Source organism: Haemaphysalis longicornis, unplaced genomic scaffold (assembly GCF_048455015.1).
Source record: "Haemaphysalis longicornis isolate Haplotype H1 unplaced genomic scaffold, Haemaphysalis longicornis Haplotype H1 scaffold_2, whole genome shotgun sequence".
In the NCBI taxonomy this organism is placed as follows: Eukaryota; Metazoa; Arthropoda; class Arachnida; order Ixodida; family Ixodidae; genus Haemaphysalis; species Haemaphysalis longicornis.
The window spans coordinates 165,306,398-165,331,104 of record NW_027526295.1 but is presented as its reverse complement, the minus strand read 5'-3'; the positions used below and the strand labels follow the sequence as shown (position 1 = coordinate 165,331,104).

General features: G+C 47.8%; 1 protein-coding gene across 3 annotated transcripts in view; it reads right to left on the bottom strand.

Moving 5' to 3' along the window:
* Window positions 1-3,919: 3,919 nt before the first annotated feature.
* LOC144169436 (uncharacterized) overlaps window positions 3,920-24,707 on the bottom strand; it is a 63,602-nt gene continuing 42,814 nt past the window's right edge. For 2 of the 3 annotated variants that reach the window (XM_077698587.1, XM_077698590.1), the window contains 5 exons: window positions 24,003-24,129; window positions 22,881-23,056; window positions 19,749-19,905; window positions 9,005-9,190; window positions 3,920-6,934 (listed from right to left, as the gene is read on the bottom strand). In XM_077698587.1, the coding sequence (XP_077554713.1) occupies window positions 4,524-6,934; window positions 9,005-9,190; window positions 19,749-19,905; window positions 22,881-23,056; window positions 24,003-24,129 (3,057 nt within the window). In that variant the 3' untranslated portion in view covers window positions 3,920-4,523. The remainder of the gene's footprint in view (window positions 6,935-9,004; window positions 9,191-19,748; window positions 19,906-22,880; window positions 23,057-24,002; window positions 24,130-24,707) is intronic. The other variant, XM_077698588.1, reaches the window with a different exon arrangement.

Sequence of the window (24,707 nt, the reverse complement as noted above, 5' to 3'; positions counted from 1 at the left end):
TTTCATACATCGCCATATCCTCTCAACGGGAAAACAATGCTGCTTACCACCAAGACAGTCAAATTGGAAAGGACGACGCTGACCTTGCCTGCTTCCTTCACAATTTCTATGCAATTCAGAAAGTAGCCACAGAATGGGCGAGCAGGCGGTCAGTACGCTGGCTGAAGGACTGACGGGGGGGCAATGCATTCCGGCAGAACATGGGTAACGAAATCCCTTCTAAATCCGAACGGTGGAGATGGCCTTCATTACAGCTGCAGTACACAATAGGCTTTTCAGGTGATGACACTGCATGGTGTACTACGCAGTTGGAACAACCAAATAAAGTTGGCGAAGCATACACGACAGATTATGCTGGCAGCTAAATAGGCAGGATGTTCCAGTTTGCTAACACGACGCTTGTTGCCAAAAGGGGGTGCATTCCACTTCACCAACAGCACTGTAGACAGCAACTAAGAATTTGAATGGTGCAGCTGACCCAGAGCAAGCATTATAGCAGGCATGCCAATTGCAAGCCGCAGTTTTTTAGAAGACATTCGTCATTACAATAGGTTCTATTCACTGGCGAGGCACGCATGCAGACAACCATGTGAGTGCGTTATCACTGGTTATGTCGGGCTCCGCAGGATGGCAGCACTTGTCCATGCTAAACACGATGTGTGTTGGACGTTCCAAACTCTACCCCACTGAATGCAAAGTACAGCCTCGACTCCAATGTGAGCGCGATTATTAACAGTTCTATTGACCCCACCATTGAGAATCGGGTTGAAAAAGAGCAGACGACGAAAGCCAGTGTTTTTTTTCTTTCTGCAGTGTGCGGCTGCAGTGGCAAAAGCTGCGCCTTGTCCGTGGCGCTTTGGCCATGTCCGTGGCTGTTTCCAGTGTTGCCAAGCGAAGAAATTGACAGCTAAACGGCTAAACCTTTCAGTGAACACCATCTATAAATGAGCAAATTTAAAAATAAAGCAGTTACATGATGCTCTCGCACAAGCTCACAGCAAGACAGCATTACGAGGAACAAATAGGAAGTGAGGCCAATGGCTCCCTTACACTAACCCTATGCTGCATTTTACAGGAATGTTGGTGACCTTATAGTTTCAATTCAGCTCGTTATGAAAACGACCTCGAAGGAAGGAGCCTGAAATAAACAGGGCTGTTACAGGTATTCACTGTTCAGTGCTTCCCTTTATTCCGAGGGGTTATTCAGTTTCCAGGAAAACGTCAACTGCGACATCGGCTGGCTAGGAGGTCCCTGCCTCCCTGTCAATAAAATAGCACGGATGGAGCATATGCCCACATGGACTCGGGATTAAAAAGTCATCAGCAGCACTTGTTGAAACTATAGGGGACTTTCGTGAATTGTCCTCTATCAAAGATCTAGTAAACATTGTACAGGTGTGACGGTGCAACCTTGTTTTGCAGCAAAGAATGACAAGCTCACTTGGGAGGGGGTTGGACTTCAGCCAACTCAACACTTCATGCTTCTGGAAGGATGGGCGGTCGTCGTTGCCCGATGCTATGGTGGTCTTGAAGATGATGCAGCCATTAAAAGTAAAGTTGTCCTTGTTGCACTGCCACTACATCACCAAGGCAGTGAACCTCGGTCATTTGTCATTGGCATTACCAACAGAAGCAAGACACCGTCTTGAATTCCAGCCAGCTCCAGTCCCCCCAATTTGTGGTTGCGCTTTCAGGTGCTGCCATGCACGGGTTGGGATCTACGACATCCTAGGGGCAAGTGCAAAGCTCCCAAACCTCATCAAGCTTTGATTTTTTTTTTTGTCATCCAGCTTAAAGGACAACTGCACTCATAATTTCTAACTCTTGAAAACCCTATTTCCGTATAGCCTGCCTAAAAAGACTGCGAGATACAAAATATGCCAGCTGAAATACGTGCGCGAACGGCACAAATGACCAGCAAAAATTGGCGATTTTGAAACACGAAGTGAGAAGAGTGCGGCCATTACGGCCATGCTGAAGTGACATCGCAGCCGGCCAGCGAGCAGCCAGGAGTGGCTGGCCGGCCGGAGCAAACCTATGCGCAACAGCTTTCCACAGGCGTCAGCCCTCCAAGAAGGGCGCCAAGCGCCACTCGATTGGTTCTCCTCGCTAGCCAGAGGAAGAAGTCCCTGACCGGCCGGCATGTCACTTCCGCGTCATGGCTATTCGCGCTATCTGCCAGCAGGTGCAGCATCGTCTGTGGTGGAGCTATTTTAAAAGCTTCCAACTGATTAACGAGGCGTTTCACAAATCTTCCATTCATGTCCTAGTTGGTTTGGGGGTACGTTTAAAATAAATTTGGCCGAGGTGAAATTTGAGTGCAGTTGGCCTTTAAGGGGCCCAGAAACCTTAAAGGCCAACTGCTGGTCCCAGAAACCTTTTTTCTTTCTAGCCAACTTTGATGAAAAGAGTAATCAGTTTTGAGATAATTACAAATCTTTTTTGATTGGTCTTGAGAACAGAAAAAAAAGCTATTCGACAAAAAATTACCAGCACGGCATGAATAGATAATAGAAGTTGTGGAGAATGCGATGTTGGAAGCAATTTTTTTTTTGTATGGCAACCACATGCAAGTTTACATCAATTCCAACTTCTAGGTTTAAAAAACTTCTGCTAACCAATTATAAATGGTGCTGATTAAACAATTATTGAAACATGAAATGCAAAGTTTGTTTCCCTTATTGCAAGGTTTGAACATTCAGCTTCACGCTGCAAAAGAAATGATCTTTCTAGCTGCACTACATGCTGGGGTGTACCTCTCGAAAATTTCCCATCGCTGCGATACCATGTGGGGCGAAGAAGTGGGAAATTATGGCAAAATTGTTACTTGTTCTTTGAAATTGGGCCAGTATAAGTACCCGGTTTTCGGAGACTTTTCAGAGAAAAAACTGCAAACCAAGAGAAAAGTGATACCTAAAAGTTTTCTAGGGGAAAGGCCAACTGCACTCAAAATTTCAAACTCTTCAAAACGTTATTTTCGTATAGTCAGCCTAAAAAGACTGTAAGATACAAAGTATGACAGCTGAAATACACGTATACACAGTGCAAACAACCATCAAAAATTGGCAATTTTGAAACCGAAATTGAGAAGAGAGCGGCCATTACGGCCAAATTGAAGTGATGTTCCAGTCAGCCCAACCGGTGAGCGAGCGGCCACATGCGACCGGCTGGCCGGAACAAACCTGCACGCAACGCTTTGCCATCGTCGCTGCCCTAGGAGAAGCGCTGCCAGCAAAGCTCGACCAGTTCTACTGGCTGGCCATATGAAAATGCACACGGCCGGCTGCAATGTCACTTTCGCTTCATGGCTGTTTGCGCAATCCGCTGGCAGGTGTAGCACTGCCTGCGATGGAACTATTTTAAACGCTTATAACAACGCTTTTCAAGGGGCTACCAGTCATGCCCCAGTTGGTTTAGTGGTACGTACTTTACGTTCGAAGTAAATTTGGCCGAGGTGAACTTTGAGTGCAGCTGGCCTTTAATTAACTGCAGTTTGTTTTATGACTGCTACAGATTTTATTCCAATACGGCAGTCTACAAATCCCCAAGCAGTTATGTTTCAGCTGCCACAATCGTGAAACTTTGCGACCAGACTAACAAAGACAGTTTGAAGGTAGGGCAGGACAAGCAGCAGCACAAAATAAGAAAGCCAAGGAAGAGGTTACAAACTGAAGGCTGAATTTGCTGCCTTTTTCTGATTTTCAACTTCTACACTATTTGTTACCCAAGTTTCTATCAAAGCAATATTTAACCAGCCGCCGCTCATTATTTTGTTTACTTACACATGCTGCCAAACATCTTGACTACTGGGCTCCTCGTCTGAGCACGACAGAGCTGTAGTAACTAACACATGGTTGTCTGGTATGAAAAAAAAGGGGGGGTAGTGTGGGTAACTTTTGAAAGAAATGAAGACCACTACTAGCAGAAACAGGAAAAGAACTGTATTTCCGTGTTGACACAAAAGTGCATCAGGCTTTGTTTCCCCTCCTTCCAAAGAGCAGCCGAGTTTCAAATTGTACTCTGTATGCAAACGCATTGCACGACTATGAAGTAGTGAAGTCGGTGATGACGGTGGGAGCAAATGAAAAGCCTGAAGCAACGTAGCACATCTTCGCAGTATGTCTCGTTGGTGATGAATGCATCCATTGTATCCCACACGCAACTTGCAAAAGCAGTGTGGATGCAAAAATGAAAACTCTTCCTACTCCCCCAGCCTGGCTTCTTCTTCTTCTTCTTCTCCCTTCACAATCTTTGGAGCTGTCGCGTGGGACTTTGAGGTCCAAGCACACGGTTTCACCAGAAATTGCCCCCATTCCTGATAAAAATGCTTAGCATAGTGCGTGTGTGTCCTTGTTGCAACGACCACACCATCGATACACCAGGTTGCATCAAAGGAGACCCAATGGTGCTGCCACAGCCCCCATAAGCAGGCACAGCCTGCCAACTCTCTTCTCTTTCCTATGTACATGAAGCTGCAGATACACGGCAGCAGGCCTGGAACACGAAGCAGCCTCTCGTGCTGCTCAGTACCTCGGCTGGAAATAGGGCCCTCCCCGCTGCTGCTGCTGCTGCTGCTGCTGCTGCTGCTGCTGCTGCTGCTGCTGCGGCTGCCCTCCGTACGGCCGGTACCTGGGGCTTGGCGGCCTACCCGTGTGCCACTCGGGATCATAAGAGCCATAGCCTTCCCGAAAGCGATCCATGGGCCTGCCACGCATCTCGTATCCATAGTACCCACTGCCCCTGCCACGGGACCGGTTTCCCCCGTTGCTCATGGGCTGATGGTGCTGCTGCTGCTGCTGCTGCTGCTGTAGTTGATGGTGCGAAGTGCGAGGGGTGTAGTAATCCCCCCGCTCCCACACGCCGCCCCTGTCTTCCAAGGGTGCTAGCGGAGGCGACCTGTCCAGAGAACTGCGCATCTGAACAGTCTCGATCTTGGCAGGCGCCGCGTGGAAGTCACTGGCAAAGGAGTCATGAACGTGAAACTCTGAGGATGATGGCGAGTCATGAACCCGGAATTCGGAAGAAGAGTCGCGGATGTGGAACTCGGACGATGATGAATCGCGCATTCTGAAATCTGACGATGGTGACTCCCGCACCTGGAACTCCGAGCGTTCCCTTGCCATGTAGTCGGAGGACTCGTTGAGGCGGAACTCGGAGGATTCCCGCGTGGCGAAATCGGCAGACTCTCGAAGGCGAAATTCCGATGACTCCCTCGTTGTAAAGTCAGAAGACTCCCGCAAGCGAAGCTCCGACGACGACTCGCGCGAGCGAAAATCGGCAGCTTCTCTAGAGTGAAGCTCGGACGACGACTCGCGTGCACGAAAGTCGGACGACGGCTCTCTCAAGCGGGGCTCCAAAGCTGAGTCGCGTGCAAGGAAGTCGGATGAAGGTTCCCTCAGGCGGGGCTCCGATGGTGACTCATGTGTGAGGAAGTCTGCAGTAGGATCTCTGGACCGAGTCTCCAGTGGTGGGTCGCGCGTGAGAAAGTCAGAGGTGGGCTCTCTCAGCCGAGGCTCCAAGGATGACTCACGTGTGAGAAAGTCGGCAGTGGTGTCTCTCAACCGGGGCTCTAATGGTGAATCGCGTGTGAGGAAGTCAGCGGTGAGCTCTCTCGAACGGGGCTCCAGTGGAGAGTTGCGTGCGAGGAAGTCTGAGGTGGGGTCCCGTGAGCGGGGCTCCAGTGGAGAGTTGCGTGCGAGGAAGTCTGAGGTGGGGTCCCTTGAGCGGGGCTCCAGTGGCGAGTTGCGTGCGAGAAAGTCAGACTCCCTCGAGCGGGGCCCTAGTGGCGAGTTGCGTGCGAGAAAGTCAGCCTCCCTCGAGCGGGGCTCCAATGGCGAGTTGCGTGCAAGGAAGTCGGAGGAAGGCTCCTGCTTCGCAAGCTCAATGCTCTCAAGCAAGCTTCTCAGGTTTGCTTGATTAGCCAACGAGGACGCTATGTCCAACACAGAAGCCACTGCAGCTGGAGGCAAGATGGGCTGCTGCTCCATTGCTGGCTGGCTTTCCTCGCTTCCTTCACCGCCACTTGTGGTGGTGGCGGCGGCGGCACTGGCGGCTGTCGTGTTCGCTGCGGGGCTCACCTGGGGCTGGACTAGGGTGATGAGATTGCTCAGTTTCTTGTTGCGATGCAGCGCGGCTTCTGCATGCTCGTCGTCGCCAGACTCGTCATCAAGGTCCATGTCCGTGACGTCGAAGTTTTCAGCGACAGGGATCAAGTAGTCGGCGGACGGCGACGGAGGTGTCTCCGACCGTCCTTTTGGAGCCACCGTGCTGCCCCCCCGGTGGGCCGCTCCAGTCACAGTTTGGATCGGCTCGAGGTAAGCCTGCAGGGCTGGCGGAAGAGGTGGAGGAGCCAGGGCTGGAGCGCCCATCGCCTGGCCTACAGCAGCAGCAGCAGCAGGGGGGGCACTAACTGCCGCTGTAGGCGACGCCTGTGCCCAGGTGCTTGGGCTCGCGAGGCTGGGGATCTTGGACCCGAAGGCTGCTGCATTCATCCTCGGCTCTGGCGAGTCGTGCAGCGCAGAGTTGGGTTTCGCCGCGGGGTGAACCCGCATGTCGGAGTCTAAGAGTGATGCAGCTTTCCTCGCCGAGTTCTCATCGAGGACAGGTGTGCCCTGCCCACTGTTCTCATCCTTGAGCGGCGTGTTGCCACTGTGCACTTCCGAGAGCACGGCAGCGGCCGGCCTGGGGGTCGCTGAGGCGTACGGCGGGGAGTCGGCTCGCTTGGGCGTGTTGCTGGCAGAGCTGGCAGCCGAGGAGAACAGCCCACCCGGAATGTGGCCCATGGTCTGCATCAGGTTCGAAAGCCGGCTCTCGAGCGTGCTGGGTTCTGGGACAGCGGCAGCGAGCAAGGACGGGTTCACGGTGGCCGACACAGCCTTGCTCTCCTGGAACTCCTGGTTGAAGGCGTCCAGCCAGGATGACAGCACCGTGGGACCTGAAAGGGTACCGTGCATGTGGGCCTTTCACTCAACACAAAGGTAGGCCACATTTAGTATACGTAAGGGCTCACACATTTCACGAACTTCAGAAAATTACTTTGTGCAAGGTCAACAGAATGCTCGTTGTTAAAGGGACTCTGCAACACTTCCGATAAACGTTTTCACCCTTCCCTTCATGTCTGGCACTACAAAATTTGCTCGTCACAGCAGATCTGCCTTCCATTTCTGCTATGCTTTGGTGGTAATTTTTTTCAAAGTGGCTACCAAATGCGTTTACCAGTGCAACTAAGAGGAAACCAGCCAATAGCCACAACATCATTAAAACAATGTCATTCGAGCTCTCAAAGAATGCCGGCACCGGAAAAGGGAGATAAATCTGTTGAGCAAGTTTCCACGTCACCTAATGGGCATAGAACAGTCATTTCTGGCTGAAGTACGCCTATTCTAAATACTGGATGTGTTTGCTGACAGCATTCTGAAAGCATTGAAGATTTAGAAAGAGCTGAAATAAGTGTTGCAGGGTCCCTTTAAACCATAGCCTGTCAATCAGTCACAGATGCGACACACATCTATAAGTACCAGCACTGTTTCTATGAAATCATGCATCAAGATCAAGATGCAACTTTTCAGATCCCTAAAAACACAGAAAAGAATAGCTTACAGAAGTATTCTAACATAAAGCTTTAGTGATAGGGTTTGCAAATCAGTTGTGACCTTGAAGAAAGTTATGGACTGGCTTTCTCAAACTCCTTATCTCGTACTGATGTGTTGTGATGCATGCTATTTGTGATTGTGAATCCAGCCCTGGGTCCTTAGCCAACTCTGGGGCTGAAGTTGCAATGGGGCTGAAGTGACAGTAAAGTAAACAAAAACAATGCGGCATCATAACCCTAATTTGATCAGATGCCGTAAAAAGAAAAAAAGAACAAAAAAGGCAGTAATCACAAATAGGAACTAAGCCAGTTTTGCGCTGCTTCAATGAAATGAATATTAACCAACTCGCCAAACTTTTACCATCCTTATTCATGCTCTCACATGAGACTAGGACGGAAGTGATTAAACAGGCACCAAGAAAATTTCAGGAAACTGGTTGATAGCTTCATCTTGTAAACTAGGCTACAGTATTACAGCAGAAGAAAACAAACGGGAGGTCAAGCACAATAGCTCTTGCTAACAACCAATGCTGCAGAGACAGCAGCAGCATTCAGGGACCATTTATGCGTGCAACAACCACTCTGAAAAGTTGAAGCAACTGTCTCTTCTATTATGACATGGAAGCTGAAACTTCTTGCTTCAATCAAATTTTATACAAACCGTTTAGTGAAGACTCTCTGCTCTGTGTATTTTTATCCCATGGTGGACAATTATGCAAGGTTTGCAGAGCGTTTTTGTAGGTTCAGCCTTCTTGCTACACTCCTACTTTTGCTTTTTCTGTCAGTTTCTGACTGTGCAGCTTTTGCAGTCCTTACGTCATTTCCCCTTCAACAAGAACTCTCTTGCTACATGACCTTTTGGTGACTTATGCATATTGAGAAAGACAAAATAAGTGGAACTACCCAATTACCAGCCACACTTCACAACACTAGGGTTGACACCGCACACCACAACATGGTCTCACTCAAGCTCCGAATGTACTCATACATCAATGCCCGAAGCAATGGCTACAAACATTTTTCTGCAACTCTAAAGACGGCACTGCACAGCAGAGAAGTGCACCGGTTAACACACTAGCTCATAAAGCTTTTTTTTGTTCTTTCTGTCTTCTGCTGCCCTGCAGTAAAGCAATTCGGGGAGAACAACTACTGCACTACTCCAGAGTCTCAGCCAACCACTTCAGCCCCCAAGCCGACACTTGTGAGTTCGCATCAACACTGTTCAGATATCGCCGGCTGATTGTAGTCGATTCTCCCTGCTCTAGACAAGTGAACTGACCACAGCACAGGTTTGTCTCACTTCTAATGGCTCGCTGAGCTGAAAAACCTAACTCGTCTTGCCTTGGCCAATCACTGGCAAAGTTGGGCGATCCGGTTAAGAGGTGCCAGAAAGAACGCATGGGGGACCACCACCTTGCTCACTTTGGGACATGAAGCTGCTCAGTGCTGCAGCATTGCCCGTGGCGTTGCTTGTGGTAGCAGAGTCGCCCGTCTCGGGGGCCACTGGGCTCAGTCCGTCGGGGGAGCCCTCGGGAGATGGCGCTGAGCCTGGCGAGTCGCCGTTGCCCGTTGGCGCGGCATCATCCGAGGCTGCTGGCGCTGGGCAGAAGAAATGAACCGGCAAGGCCTCTCAATATGATGCTGCAGCAGCAGAGGGCCAAGGCACTGAAAAGAACCCCATTTGCTGGAAACTGCCCTTGGGACTCACCTGATCCTATTCCTATAGGAATTACAAATTCATGAGCCACAGCCTTAGAAACCACCTTGCCCCAATGTGAGAAGTTTTACACATCCATTAAAATGTTCCCAACAGCCTAGTTTGCTTGTTTTAGAAACATACGTACGTACCACTTTTGTACTGACATAAAAAATAAACAGGAAACACATTATCGTTTGCAGTAAGCTGCGCTCGCTGTTTAGCAAGCGAGAGTTTTATTTGAGCACAGAAGTGATATGATAACAATCAGCAAACAAGGCCATTAAGAGCGTTTTCATGAAACAAACTTTTCGTATTGTTGCACAATGTTCTTTGAGCCTGTAGGACATGAATTAGTAAGTCCCATTTGAATGTGATCATGCGAGTCCCCCCTTGAAGTGACACTAAAGTGATTTGTAAACATGGCAGGATTACTAGCGCAAATTGTAGTCTGAAGTCTCTATGCCATGTTTCAACCACTCTTGCTACGTTTACTTGACTTTATTCAGTGGAAAAATCAATTCAAAAATGCTGTCCTCCTCTCTGCACCCTCTTTGCCAATTTTGAATGACATCAAAACGAGACTGCTTGGCTTGAGTGCGCTACTGCACGGCTCGCCAACCCTCCGACAGAATCAGTCGGCCCAGCGTTTAGTTGGCCGGCCACCTGCGGGCCGTCACAATTAGTACACTCAGTTGAAACTACGTTAGGATTTGTTTATGCCTGGAAGAATGTGCCTCTAGTTTGTTAGTTAGTAGACTGTATCAAGCTCTGAGTTCAAGTAGCACCACACAAGCGCACATGCGATGCTTTGCTGACTGGTGTGCTAGAAGAAGAAAAAACTAGCTCCAATCCACGCTGTGAAGGTAGCTGGACTGTGAAGTTGTAAACGACACCCACAGCGATTACCCCTGCGGTGTCACTTGAATTCACACATGTGGCTCTACAAAGAGTGAAACCAGCTCTGTCAGCCGTTACCTGGGATTCACAGGGGTGGCCTCCCTAACGCAGCAGTGTCGGCAGAAGGAGCGTTTTTTGAAGGGTAAGGAGGAGGGCGGCACGCGCAACTATGGCGTCATCTCTGTCACTGCCTTTCCCTCACTCTTGTTTCAGGTGTCGCCTCCAGAGAGTGCCCTCTCCCTCCCCAGACGCTGAATACAAAACCACCCTCTGCCCCCAGCCCCCCCCATCATCTCCACGTGTGGGCATAGCTGTCAGCACAACGACCGGCTCTTGCTCTGTCTCTCTGTGCGGGCCCAGGCTTGATCCCTGGCGGTGCCAGCAGTTTGTTTGTGTAGCTTGGGTGCAGCCAGTAGCAGCCTGGGATATTTCTGTGTAGCCAGTAGTAGCCTGGGAGTTTTCTTCTCACGCAAACACGAAGATTTTCTTGGCTCGCTAGGGGCATACTGTTTCGCTGTGAAATCTAAGGCCAATTGAAGGTGACAGAAGTGTCAGAGAAGTTAATATAGGTGCTAAGGAATTAAAATCAACTGAAACTTTCATTTACGGCATAAAACCAAAGTGCAGGAAGCACTTTTTGAGCTGGGCGAAATAGCACAGCGGTCAGCAGCACGACCACACATCTGTGAACGCTTTCCTGCATAAGGAATGCAGTCGCTAGAGATGAGATATTTGTGGAAATTTGGGGGATGCTTACTGCATGAGCGTTATTCAAGAAAGAGTTATCTAAGCTGCTTTAAATGCTAAAACTTAATAGAAATACAAACACGCTACACAATATATACTTTATATTTCCATTCACGACACCGCTGGCTCATGGCCGAGTGGTCTGTGGAGCCTTAGGTCCGTTGTTTTGCAAATCAGGTTCGAATCCCCGACGGCACATTTTTTTTTTCAGTTTACTTATTTGTTTTGGGCAATGTTTTCTAAACTGAATTCCCAATTTTTGTGCTGTAACGTTTATTGATCCACAAGAGAGTTCGCAGAACGCATGCAGACTGACATTGACGTGCTGGCAAGTTCTCGTTGGCATGGTGTTGCCATAAGCACCGATTGCTCGCGGGCACAGTTCCGAAATGGCCGACCGAAATGGCTGACCGAAATGGTACGAACACGGCTCTTACGATACAGGCACGAGCCAGGCAAGCTCCAAAGGTGGGGGAAAAGGTGACGCGGAGAGCGTTCATCCACTGCGTACGCCTCGGTTAGTAATTGCTACGATTCCAAGCTTTGCTGGCATACTTATCTGATGCATTTTATAGCTGGCAACATGGCAGAAGCATGGTATGCCGATTACCGAGATGTCGAGAGCTAACGATAACATCGGTTGCTGAGCATGTTGTTTCAAGGAAACGAAACCTAAACTTGTTCGAATTCTAATCTTGGACATCGTTTAATCCCATTGCATCTCGTATGAACGTCACTGCTCTAGTTGGTGCGGCCGCCGCAGACCGCAGGCGCATAGTAGTTTTTCTTCTTTCAGGCTTTAGCAAAAAATATCGCCTTATCGGTTGGATAAACAGCGGAAAGTATTTACTTGAGCCAGCCTACGCAATGCAAGCAAAAACAGAAGCTTCACAAATTCACTTCAGTGCCCCTTTAATTGTGGGAGAGCCTGGGACAAATGGTATGCAAAAAGGGATAAAAATAGCTCCCTTCATTACACATTGCACGCAGCGTGTTCTCGTGCAACTGCACCAGCACCGTCGTAATAGCCACGAAGTAATGGGGATTTTTTTAGAAGCACTCATGTGACACACATCTGCATCGCTGTTCCCTGTGGCGATACACTGTGATCCATGATCAGCACACTGCTGGAACCTATGCGATTCACAGCAGAAGGGATCCTTAGGGGCCCCGAAAGTGAAAGCCTTTTGATGCTGGACCTCCACACGTTTGGGAGGAGGGCCAGGGATAGTATCGATATACAGTGTAGACCATTTATAACGTAACCGCTTATAGTGCGGGACCGGATATACAGTTGAACCCCTTTATAAGAGACACGTACCGGGGAGCAGTTTCTGTCTCTTATACGAGATGTCTCTTATAAGCAGGGTACCATGTTTTCACTTACTAATAAGACCCTAGTTCAATGTGGGCACCCTATGACTAAAACAAGCTCAAAAGAATGCTACAGCATGTTTCAAAAGATTCATTCTAATTTATGTTTGGCCCCCAGAATTTATGAAACAGTTCTGAATCTTTGTTTGCTTCATGACTGTATTTACACTGTATATTTTACAACCGATTCTGCAAGCTTTTTTTTCTTTCCTCGTTTGTGGAAGATGAATCGTACATGTTGAGTTCACAAGCCTGATGAATAGGCGGAGCGCACAGCTTCTTCCGCTGTGTGCTCAGGCTATTCATTATGCTTGCAGGACTCAACATCTGCGATGCTTTTTGATTGGGAGCTATGCCAGTGGGAGAACCCGCATGTGCGATCGCGCTCCATCCAATGGATGGCAGTAAGCTTCACCCACTTCTGTAAGTTGCATTTCCATTGGCAGGGCTTCTCATCGTCATTTCATAGCTGACTGAACCACTGTGTGTTTGCTGAAGTTATAATAAATAGCGACTGCAGGCGTCTGTCGTCCACCTGTGCTTCCAGGATGGAAGCAACTGCAATTAGTGACTGGTGGCACTGCGTCTGAAGTTAAAATGACTATTACAAGTGAGATTATTGATTAAAGTTCAAGGATGACTTGTCTCTTATAACCAATCTTCTACATCCGATGTCTGTTATAAAAGAGGTCGATTTAATGGGAAAGATAGGGCAGCCAACCATGTGGGGGAATAGTGTCTCTTATACCCATTTGTCTCTTACATCAGTGTCTCTTATAACGAGGTTCAGCTGTAACGCGGGTTTTTGTGACCACCGGTTTGCCTCCCATAGAACTCAATGCATAAGCATACCGCTTAAGATGCGGTTGGCCGAAGCACAATATCGTTTATAGTGCGGTTTTTCGGCAGGTCTGCTCATCGAGCGGCACAGCTGGGGCATCGTTTTAGGGTAGCAAAAGAAAAAAAGAAATGACGAAATTGGCCATCTGACGCAGCGCGCACCCCTTGCTCTCCTCTAACTTCGACACAGAAGCAAAAAATAGGCACCCTTTAGTTCGCGCGTATGTGATAACCACAGCTGTCCTTGCTTGATGCACCTCGGAAGATAGTGACTGGCTCCCCGTCCGCGCGTGGCAAGTTGTTTCTATTAATCGTGAACCGCATTTCTATTAATCGTGAACCACGAATTGTGCACATCGGCGATGCGCGTGCGTTTTTTTCGTGCTCGCGTCTACGATTCTGCGCTGGCGGTGGCTTCTTCGCTTGGCAGTGGGAGGAGCCTGACGACTTGCACCAATGGAAAGACGCGCACCTAATGGCGGGAGATTCGAAGCGCTCCGAGCCGGCTAGCCGCGCCAGAGGTGTTTAGGCTAAAGTCCCTCAATCAGATGAAGGGACTTTAGTTTAGGCTTACCACCGCGGTATTTTTTGATGGACGCTTTCACAAGGAGCGTGGATGGCAGTTTATATTCCACTTTGCGGTCACATTATCAGCTCTTTTCTTGCATGAGCATCTTCGCTTGCGCCTCGTGCGGCATTTCAGCGAGCGGTTAGAAGTGGTCGCTGGAGCTGCCTGCACCACTTCACGGCCAGTGCCGACGCCATGTTGCCGCCTCTTACCGCGCCGCACACATTACGTCAGTTGTATCCGCGCCGGCGTCGCCGCGCCTGCGGCGTGCGCTGCACGTTTTCGCGAGAAATCGCTCCATGTGGTTCACGCTTTAGAACGTTGTGCAGATAAGCCACCGCTCTTCCCGAACACGCGAGTCGCGCGAAGATTTCCACCACCAGTACGTTGCGCTGATAAGCAGCCGCCTTTCGCATCGTGAACGCAAGGTGGGGTAAAAAAAAAATCCCGCTGGCCTTTCTTATCATGTCCTGCGGCATCTTCATAGACGCAAAAAACGCAGCCATGGTCTTTCAAAACACAAACACAACGAAAGTTAAAGCCGCACTCGCCGTTTGTAAGACTGCGCTTTTGCAATGTGTGAGACCCGGCAGCAGCGGCTGATGTTAAAAATAATACGAAATAAAGGCCCTTCCTTCGTTTTTAGGCGCTGTGCGTTTGGGTGATAAAAAATTTAGGATGACTTGAGAGGTAGGTGGCGATTTTGTTGAATTCACGCACGTTTTGGTTATAGTGCGGTACCGCTTATAGTGCGGATTTTTGCGGCTCCCGCGACATACGTTATAAGCGGTCTACACTGTACACATGCAAGTGGGGACTTCTGTATGCGCCCAACATACAATGAATGGGGTAAATGTGAGAATGTTCTCTTAAATGTCCGAGCAAGTGTCTTTATTTTGATAGGGGCCCACGGACAGTGACAGAAAGTCCAGAATTAAAGAGAAAATAAAATGATGCCACACCCCTTTGGGAGTAAAGTATGCTAATTAGCTCACCTTTGACAACTAACAACTAACTAGCGTGCGGTATGGATGTCACTGTTGCCATACACTCCATCTTGCTTTTGGAAGTGCCCACTTACATTTCACACGCCTGCCAACTTTCTCATCAGCCGGGGTTTTCTTTCCTTAACACAGCAAAGGTAACGTCACAGCTTCGAGGCATGGGAGGGGGGCCCTGTACTGCCAATGCTTTCTGAGACCAGATTTCCTAGATGTGCCTGCAAGGCGACACACAGATTATGCACGGATGCACACTGCAGGGGTGCAGCTCCAAGCTCTCGCACTGCACTCCAGCAGCACCAAGGGTGTGGGCACGGAATAAGAACAAGACAGGTGGCGAAACAGTGCTTCGTAGGGTGGCCAGATAGTGTTGTTGCGAAGACAAAATAGAAGTTTCGTTCGTTAAAAAGACGGCTTTGTCCCGATAACAAACTTCAATAACTCTGATACTAAAGAAAACCTTTCAAACAGCGGTGACTCCACAGCCACTCTCTGGCGATTTCTCAATGTCACCACAGAATCTTGTTTGTGTGATTTTTGGTCGCCGACCTAGCTTAAAGAGGGAGGGTGTAGATAGGAGTGAACTTCTTTGTTTTTTAGCGTAGCGTAATGAAATTTGGCAGGCACACTGAAAGACACTCCACATGGTGAAATTTAATATTTTCTTCAGACGGCAGAAGCACCAGTTTTACGTCCATTCACTACACGCAACTAGGGTAACCATATTTTACCTGATGTAGGCCCAATGCATAGCTGTCCCTTAAGTGAAGAGTATGGCACAGTCTTTCTTTGATATTAATTTGCCAACAGGCTTTCAGCTAATAATTCCTGGCTGTCATAACCTTGCTGAGAAAAAAAGAAAGAAAGAAAGAAAGAATAAATCGCGACCGAGTTTGTGCCTTATCTGCCACACGTGCCCCGCGAAACTTGCTGTTGCAGCTCTTTCCATGCCATTATCAAGGTGATGCGCTGTCTCTTTAGGCATGTGACAGTCAAAGCTGATGCTTTCAATCAGCTTATTTGAGGGCCCTGATTTATGATGCTGGTGGGAGCACCGTCACGGGGTATTTTTCATATTAAACAATAAATGAGTACGCAATTAGTTTGTCTCTGAAAATACTGCAGTAAGGTGTCCATGGCGAATACCTACAAGTGCCTCTTTGACACTTTAATGATTGGGACAGTACCTCCTCAGTTAGATAATGAATTACAATTACCCAATTAAATCTCATTGACGAAAAAATTACTGGTGACTACTACACTACACTGGCAACATTACGCACTATTTTCTTCGAGCAACGCCATTACTCTTTTTCGAAATCTTGGTGCGTGATGAAGTCTCGTCATCCCAGAACCTCGATAGTTCGATTTAACTTCGCCAATCAGTTTTTCCAGGACAATTTCATGGCATTAACGACATTCAAGTCCACAGTTTAATAGCTGCAACAACCGAAAGAAATGAAGACCACAGCCCAGGTGAAAATAATGCCCATCATCCTCATCTCGCCCTCACAAATATGGACCCAATAATTGTGAAATCAGCAAGGTGCACGTGGCCAAACTGCAGAAAGAAGTCCACTTGCTCACCCCCGCACAACGTCACCAGCATTTGCCTTCTTTCTGCAAGGAAAGCTCCCAAGCCAAACGGCATCTTACGCCGCTGACTTGGAGCACCAGACGATTGACATACCTTCAGCCCATGAAGCCTCTAACTGCTTAAATTACTTTTAAGACGTGTGCATTTGCTCTTTCCTGCTCGTAAAAATTTTATGCGCTTCCCTTCTTTTATGATGCGAAGCTTTATTGTTGGTAGAAGTACTTTGTGCAGTCTTTTCTTAGCACACTCACTGCGGGGCATGAGACAGCAACTGGAGGCCTGAGGAAGCAAGTGAAATGCGAATACTATAGCGCGTTACGAGAGACGGGCACACTGCATTTTCTTGACTTCAAGGTGTAATTTCTTGCAGCCGCCCTTCCTGATAGTTGTGAATCCCTTTGTGGTGCCGGATTTTGCACCATAAAACTGAAGCAGGCAAAAAAAAAAAAAAAAGTAACTTTGACTCTCCTAAGAAAGCGAGTCATCCTTGCTCAATTGGGTCTATTTACTTCATGGTTGGATTAGACGGACATCCGGGGTGGAAGCCTATATTTCGGGGCCGATTCCCGGTGTCAACCCCCCTCGTTACTTCCAATTTTAAAAACACAGCTGGCAAATTGAATAAAGTTTACTCTCTCTATGTGCACGAAATACCACAATGTTAACATCTTTAAACTAAAATCGAGTTGCTTGAATATCTAAACCAGAATCTTGTCATCCAGAACTAGACAAATATTAAAAATAATAAAAAAGGTCACCCGTCATTACGGCACACCCCAATGCGAATTTCGAACACAGCTGTTTGGGTGTCCTGAATTTCGCAATATGCTGAAGCAAATAATTTGACAGTGACATGCATCTACGCATAGTTAGAGGACATTATTATTAGGAGAATGATGTGAGCAGTGTGGCTGGTGCAGTCGATGCATCGGTGTGTTGTGCATCACACTAGAGCATGGCGTTACTGCCTCGCTAGTCGGGAAATTATGGGAGAGAGCGCATTCCCCTTCGCTTTCCTCTTCCAGCTTACGCTGTATCTCCCACCACTTTCTTCGTCTCACACTCTCTGCCACCACTATCAGTCATTCTCCCCCATGCTCCGCGTTTGTCTCTCTCTTTCATCATCCCTGTGTCAGTAGATCATTTGCTCGGTTGTGCAGCACCATCCTTTTCCTTTCGTGTCCTTTCCTTCTTCTCTTCATTGCTATGACTGAGAGCCTTTACCAACAACCCTTGTTAGGCCTGTGCTTAGGCTTTGTATTTGGCAGCCCCAACGCTAACCTTTAGCTTAATGACTTGACATCAAGCTGTGGGTGTCATTTGATGTTAGACCTGAAGGCGTAATGTTAGTAGGCCTAACATCAGGCCGGCACGTACTCCCTCCCTTTCCGCTGCGCTGCCTGCAGTTCAGCTGGCCCCTAAGCAACAGTGGTGTCATCTCTAAAGGCTCATTCCCAGTGGCGATTTGCCTCATCGTCGCGCGATGAGGCCATGAGGCGGTGTTCGCACTTGCGATGAGCGATGATGCGACTGCGTTCAGCGCAGCTGCTTCCCGACTTGTATGACCTCCTTGGTGCGTCAACCATTCGCAGTCAAAGAAAATTATGTTACATGAGCGCAACAAAAGCAGGTAGAAATCAAACTAAAACACATGCTACTAACCTGGAACAATGCCGAAAGCATTGCGGGTTGCAGGAGGAGCAGAAAATAACAATCTCAAGAAGGCTCTTTTCAACATACTATTGCACGAAGAAATGCACACGCTTGCTTTCACGCCACAACACCCGCATCACGGCCCACAAATTTCGCTTCTTTTCACAAGCACAAAGTTCTGACGCCTCCGAACTCTACGCGTGTTTACGAGTCGCCGATAGAAGTACGAAGAGGCTGCAAGTCAACCTACCGTCTCGCTATCCACCTGTATACGATGATTACTTGCTTTTACAATCCATACACGTTTCTCCACACTGATGAGTTCCACGCTATTCGTTGATAAGTGCACGCGTACGCTGAAGCCACTGACCAAAGAACCGAAGCGCACGGGAACTTGCATGCCGGCCCGACCCGGCGGGTACAGCGATAGCGGGCCAAGCGCTGGCCGAGCGAGGCAGCGGCGGCGGTTCGCCCGCCCGCCACCGTTTGCATTGATGGATGTAAACAAATGTTTCGTTTCCTGCTACGTCAGCCTACTGCGCGGCCATGATTGGCTATCCGGTTTTGCGGGGCTGTCGTGCGACAAAGGAATTCAGACCGAGAGCGATCTGCTGGCCGGCTCATCGCTTTGCGATGCCGCGTTTCGTCGCGCGACGAGGCGAATCGCCAGTGGGAATGTGCCTTAAGGCTTTATCTTACATATTCAAGATCTACGCAAATAGGGTATAAGTGTTTTTGCACAAAAAAAAAAAAAAAGAAAGAAAGAAAGAAAGAAAGAAATAAAAGAATTACACAAGTTAGTTATCTGCCATCTATAAATGCAATGAGAAAAATCTAAATGCGGAAAAAAGCTCATCCTTTACCAAAGTCTTCAAGTTTACCACAAAGTCTTCAAGTGTTGTCATCCCACAATGCTTCAGGGGAAAATCAAATACAGTAGCCGACCGTTTTTTCGAACTCCGAAAATTTGGACTTGCTGGCTATTTCTGACTTTCCCGAGGAACTGCCAGTTGTACCATAGGAGTAATTACTCGCAGATTTTTCGGGCTACTCTTTTCTTTGGACTATTTTTCATTCCCCTCCAGGTCCGAAAAATCGGTCGGCTACTTAAACTTTTACAAGGTGGTACCTGTCGTCAAAAAGTAACCTGAAGTGGGAATGAGTAGAATTGAAATCGAAACACAAACGTCTGAAGTAATTTGAGTCACAGGATGTGCATTAAAAGAAACAAGCATTGCCTGAACCGCACATCTCAAATCTACATGATGGGCTGCCTCTACAAACGTTAGTGGACGCACATACGCAACCACAACTGAGGATGATGACTCAGCGGGCAATGGATTGAAAGATGATAGGTGTAATGTTAAGGGACAAGAAGAGAGCAGAGTGGGAGGGAACAAATGTGTGTTAAGGACATGTTAGTAGAAATTAAGAAGAAGAAATGAGCGTGGGCAGGGCAAGTAATGCAAAGGCAAGATAACCGTTGATCATTAAGGGTAAGCGAGTGGATCCCTAGTGAAGGCAAGTGTGGCAGGGGGTTGGCAGAAATTTAGGTGGGCAGACAGATAAAATGGGGATCAATTGGTCGCAGTTAGCACAGGACCCGGATAATTGGAGATTTATGGGAGAGGCCTTTGCCCTGCAGTGGTAGGTGTAGATAAGCTGATGATGATGATGATGATACACAACCGCAAACAGTTGCTTCAAGCTTATGTCTCACCACCAAGCCGCCAAAAGAGAGGAAAGGCAGGTGCAGTACAAATCAGCTCCCTTGCACTAACCTGTCTCCTGCATTGCAGGCAGCTGCAAGCCGTCATCCGAGTTGGTCGGCGAGGGCGCATCAGGCGTCGGGGAGGGCACCGGGCTTGGCAGTGTCTTCACCTTGGCCTCCAGTTTCTTCTTGAGCCCTTTCACACGATTGCCGAAGTTCTTGTATGCCTGCAAAGAGGGCACGCTGCAGGCTTAAGTTCGGCAGAGTAGAGGGTGATGATCGCAGCGGGATCACGTTACTTTGCCCCCCTTACTACGTACTGATGAGTAGTAAGTTGCGCAGATACAATGCAGAGTGGGTCTCTTGACTAGTCGTGGGGCATCTGTTTGATAGTTCCAATGTCATGACTGGCTTTGGCTTCATGCACTTAAAATATATTACCATTTAACCCCTTGCTAAGAGACGTACCGGGGAGCAGTTTCTGTCTCCTATATGAGATGTCTCTTACAAGGGGGAAACCATGTTTTCACTAACTGATCACCCCCTAATTCAGTGTGGGCCCACTAAGACTAAAATATGCTCAAAGGAACACCACAGCATGTTGCAAAAAGTTTATTCTAATTTATGTTTGGCTTTTCAGTTCTGAATCTTTGTTTGCTTCATGACTGTATTTACATTGTTTTTTACAACAGTTACTACAAGTTTTCTCTTCTTTTACTGTTTGCAGAAGATGAATTGTAGATGTCGATTTCACAAGTGTGATGAATAGCCATGGTGCACAGCTTCTTCTGCTGTGTGCTCTGGCTATTCATCAGGCTTGCAGGACTTGACATCTGCGATGCTTCTTGATTGGGAGCTACGTGAATCGGAGAGCGCACTGTGCACTCCTGGTATTCTTGGCTTGTGCAGAAGCCCTCGCACACAGTCGTGCTCGTACGCATGGCGGTTAGCTTTAACCACTTCTGTATGTTGCATTTCTATTGGCAGGGCTTTTCGTCGTCGCCTCATAGTTGACTGAACTACTGTGTGCTTGCTCAAGTTATAATAAATAGTGGCTGCGGGTGTCTGTTGTCCCCTTTGATTCCGCAACAGACACAACTGCAGTTAGTGACTGATGGCACCGCATCTAAAGTTAAAATGTCTATTACAAGCGAGATTGTTGAACAAATTTCAAAGATAACTTGTTATTTATAACCAACTATCTTCCACATATGATGTCTGTTATAAAAGAGGTAAAATTAATGGTAAAGAAAGGGCGGCCATCCATGTGGGTGAATAGCGTCTCTTATTCTCTTACATCCATGCCTCTTATAACGAGGTTCAACTGTACCTAGGTGTGATAACTGTTTATGGTTTAATTACAAATGGTGCAAAGAAAATGCATCGACATGTAGCCTCTCCTTCTCTCTCTCTACTTCTCCTACTCTCCATTGCACACGAGCATATGATATGCACTGCCAAGCCCGCCTACAACAGCTTCCGTACAAAAAAACACTTGGCCTGTTGCAACTGAAGTGATTGATAGAAGTCCACCAAGAACGAACCCGTTGCTGCCACCAAATGTCAACAGAGGCACTACACACTGAGGCTAAAAATGGCTCCACACTTCTGATTCAAAGCAGCTTTCTTAGGGTTGCTACCTCTACCTTCTCAGCATGCATTCTTTAATTGTGACACAGACCTACAAGCTGTGGCATGCATAAAGATGCCAGCCAACACCACTTTGGCTTTGCAAAGCACCTTATCAGACACAGCAGGGTGCGCATGCTAAGCCCGAGGCATTCGAAACGTCTGAGGGGACAAGGGTGCAAATCTGCTAGGCGGCCAGCAAGTGCTGCAATGCATGCAACAAAACATGCTGTCAGTCAGTGAGAACTACAGAAACCTGCCTGATTCGTGACTGCAGCAAGTGTGGAGTCCAAATCTTGTTTATTCCATGCGTCCATTTCAGCATCAGCAATTTATGAGTACCCGAATTGTCGCGTAGGGAGGAGACATTGACTTCTAAGTGCTACAGTGTGTGGCTGCACTATCTGGCTAATGAGTGGCAGTTACACAAAGCAAAAGTTTCTGCGAAGCTGTGATTCCTAGATAAACTGGCTAGCTTGTCATCTGGCCTAGCTTTTCCATGCAATGGTACACTGTGGCTGCAATGAAAACCGTAGGGCGGACAGCGCACTGACCAACTGCACTGCTTTCTCGCCTTGGCCGACATGTTTGTGCTATGCTTTTTTTGTTTTATAACTTTTACGCACTTCAATAATTTGTTTTTGCATTTGAAAAGCGTAAAAAGGGGTGTCATCGGCCCACAATGACACTTCACTGTGGTTGGACCAGTAATGATGAAGAGTAAACAATATTACAAGGCCTGAATTTTGAGCTTGCTTTTTACACAACATGGTCTGAGTCTTATAAAAATTTTTTACTTGGTAAGTTGCAGAAGCATTGCTCAACATTTCAAGATTCTTTTTTTTTTCTGTTTTGGTTTCACAGCACCAGTAATGCTAACTACTGTAAACAAAAGCAGGCTGAGTGCTCGGCCTGCAGTATTGTCAGCGTTGAGGCTTTTCGAGCCTGTAGGCAAATTTCGACCTTGAAAGTGTGGAACGAATAAAACAGAAATAACTGTATTGTTTTGGCGCTCTTTGCCCCAGTTGGCCTTGCGCCATAAACACCCAACCATCATCATCATCAGAAATAACTGTAGCCTCTCTCTGGATGTAAGAAAATTTGAGCAGCATCGACAAAAATCTCATAAACTATGTTTTGGTAGGCCCCTCTCCCAAACTGGCGATTACATTTGATGCTGCTCAACCTTTCTTACAGCACACTGGTAAACAGCAATGCGGCACCAACTTTTTTACCTCATTATTAAGGACACGGCTTGGAGACTTGAAGAAAATTTAGAGAACAATAGTTGGGGGGGGGGGGGGGGGAGGAGGTGGCCGACGTTACAAGGAATCCAATGCAAACGCGGAGTTGAATCATTACCATGGCAGTAGGGTGAAAGGGGAGAAGGGGGAGGGGGGGGGGGCAGCTACACTGGAGCTCATTTCAACCTGCACCATTTCTGCCCATTTTTGTCAGTGGTTTAATTTTTAATATTGAACAGATGTACGGCTTATGCCTTGTCATCGTTTTTCAGTGTACCACCGCAGGCCCGAAGCTGCATCGAAGCGCACATTATCACACATCATCGTACCGTGGCCACGATGCGGGCCTCCCCATTCTGGCTGTCGTAGAAGACCTTGGCGTCCTCGAGCAGGCCGACCAGCTCTGCACGCTCGGCCACCTCCTTCTCCAAGGCCTTGATGTACTCCTCCAAGCACCGGGTCGCCTCGTCAAAGTCCTTCTGGAACTGCTGCCCATGGCTGCGGTCTGCACGCCAAACCGATTGATTGTAAGGCTTAACGCACCAACACTACACAGGCGATGAGGTGCATCGTAGTGGAGGGCTCCGTATTAATTTTGACTTTCTGGGGATCTTTAACGTGCGCTGAAATCTCAAATGCATAGATGTTTTCGCTTTTCGCCTCCATCAGAAAATCTAACCCGTGTCCTTGGGCTCAGCAGCACAATGTCACACTGTGCGCCAAACAGAGGGGGTCACCACAGCTGCACAACTCCCTCTGCGAAACTACCCTCTCCGCTCGTCTCTCTCCCAGCAACCAGCTACGCATGTTCATTTTTTTTTTTTTTAAGGGCCCTAAAACAGGCTTTACCAGCTCTCCGAAATGTGCACGTTTTCCCCGAAACTCCTCCCGGTAGCACCGCGACAGAGCTATGAAAATTTAAAGAATTTATAGACTTTCTTGTTACCAAGACATGAATGAGGAGCATAGTTGCATGGTGTTTGATTAGGTAGTTAGCAAAGTAGTGAAATGTTTTGAGTGAAAACGTCCCTGTTTGCCTCAGTGTCTCTCGGGCCGCAGGATCTACTAAATCCACATGTGTGTCAGCCTCAATTCACTGCAGTGACATCACCGGAACAGCTCCCACTTCTGGTCCCAGCATCACTGATGAAACCGCTTCACCCACTAATAGCATCAACCCCTTCATAGTTCATAGCGGGCTTTTTTTTTACCTAATAGCCTTGCAGTGGCTGTCCAGTGAGCTTTGGGTGACCTCCATATCTGTACTCGGCCGTGTGAAGCCATAACCTAACCGCTGAACCTGAATTCTCAAAAGAACTGAGACTTGCCCACTCTCGCAACTGCCCGCGCAGGTCTTTTTTGCTTGAATTGTACTGTACCTACGATGGCCCCACAAAAACACTTTGCAAAAAGATGTCGAGGTGAACTCTACTGCAATGATTTTCACGCACCTTTGAATTTCCGCAGGACTTCTGAGCTCGACACATCCATATTGCGGCTAGTCAGGTTTGCTAGCTTGGTGCTGGTTTCCAGCTCAATTTTCTTCAACTTCTTAATCTTTTCAATGGTCGTCTCAGGCTGTCAATAAAAACAGAGGGGCACGATTCAGTCTGGCTCTGAGAGGTGAAAAGCAAACAAGAAGTCCTTATCGCGCACAGGTTAAAGCAGCACTCTAGGCCGAACAACCTACGTGCCCTTTTCATAGCATTACCAGTAATTTTTATCACCTAATAAAATTAAATAAGTCATTTATTGCCAATCAGAAGTAAAAATTCCACTTTATAAGCAAGTAACTTTGCACTGACTTCATTGTCAGGTAGAGATTCCATAAAAAACTGCTGACGGTTTGCCTGTACCAGTCCTGAAGTACATCTAGTGAAAGCCAATTTCTTTTTTTACTATATACCCAGCTAAGCAATGCTAGGCAACCCTTTAACCAGTTGGTAATTAGATTTGCTTGAAGTAAATTATTTGCAGTTGCTTAGCAGTCGCTATGTCGTTTGAGCATGGGCATGTGCCACATGTGCACATATGGCAATCGGTCTAAGAGGAGATGCCATTACGGGTATCAAGTATGCCCTCCTTGGTCCATCTCCCAAGTCGACATATGCTACGTGTGTGAGGTTATGTGTCTGGTACTACGGATATGTTTCGGC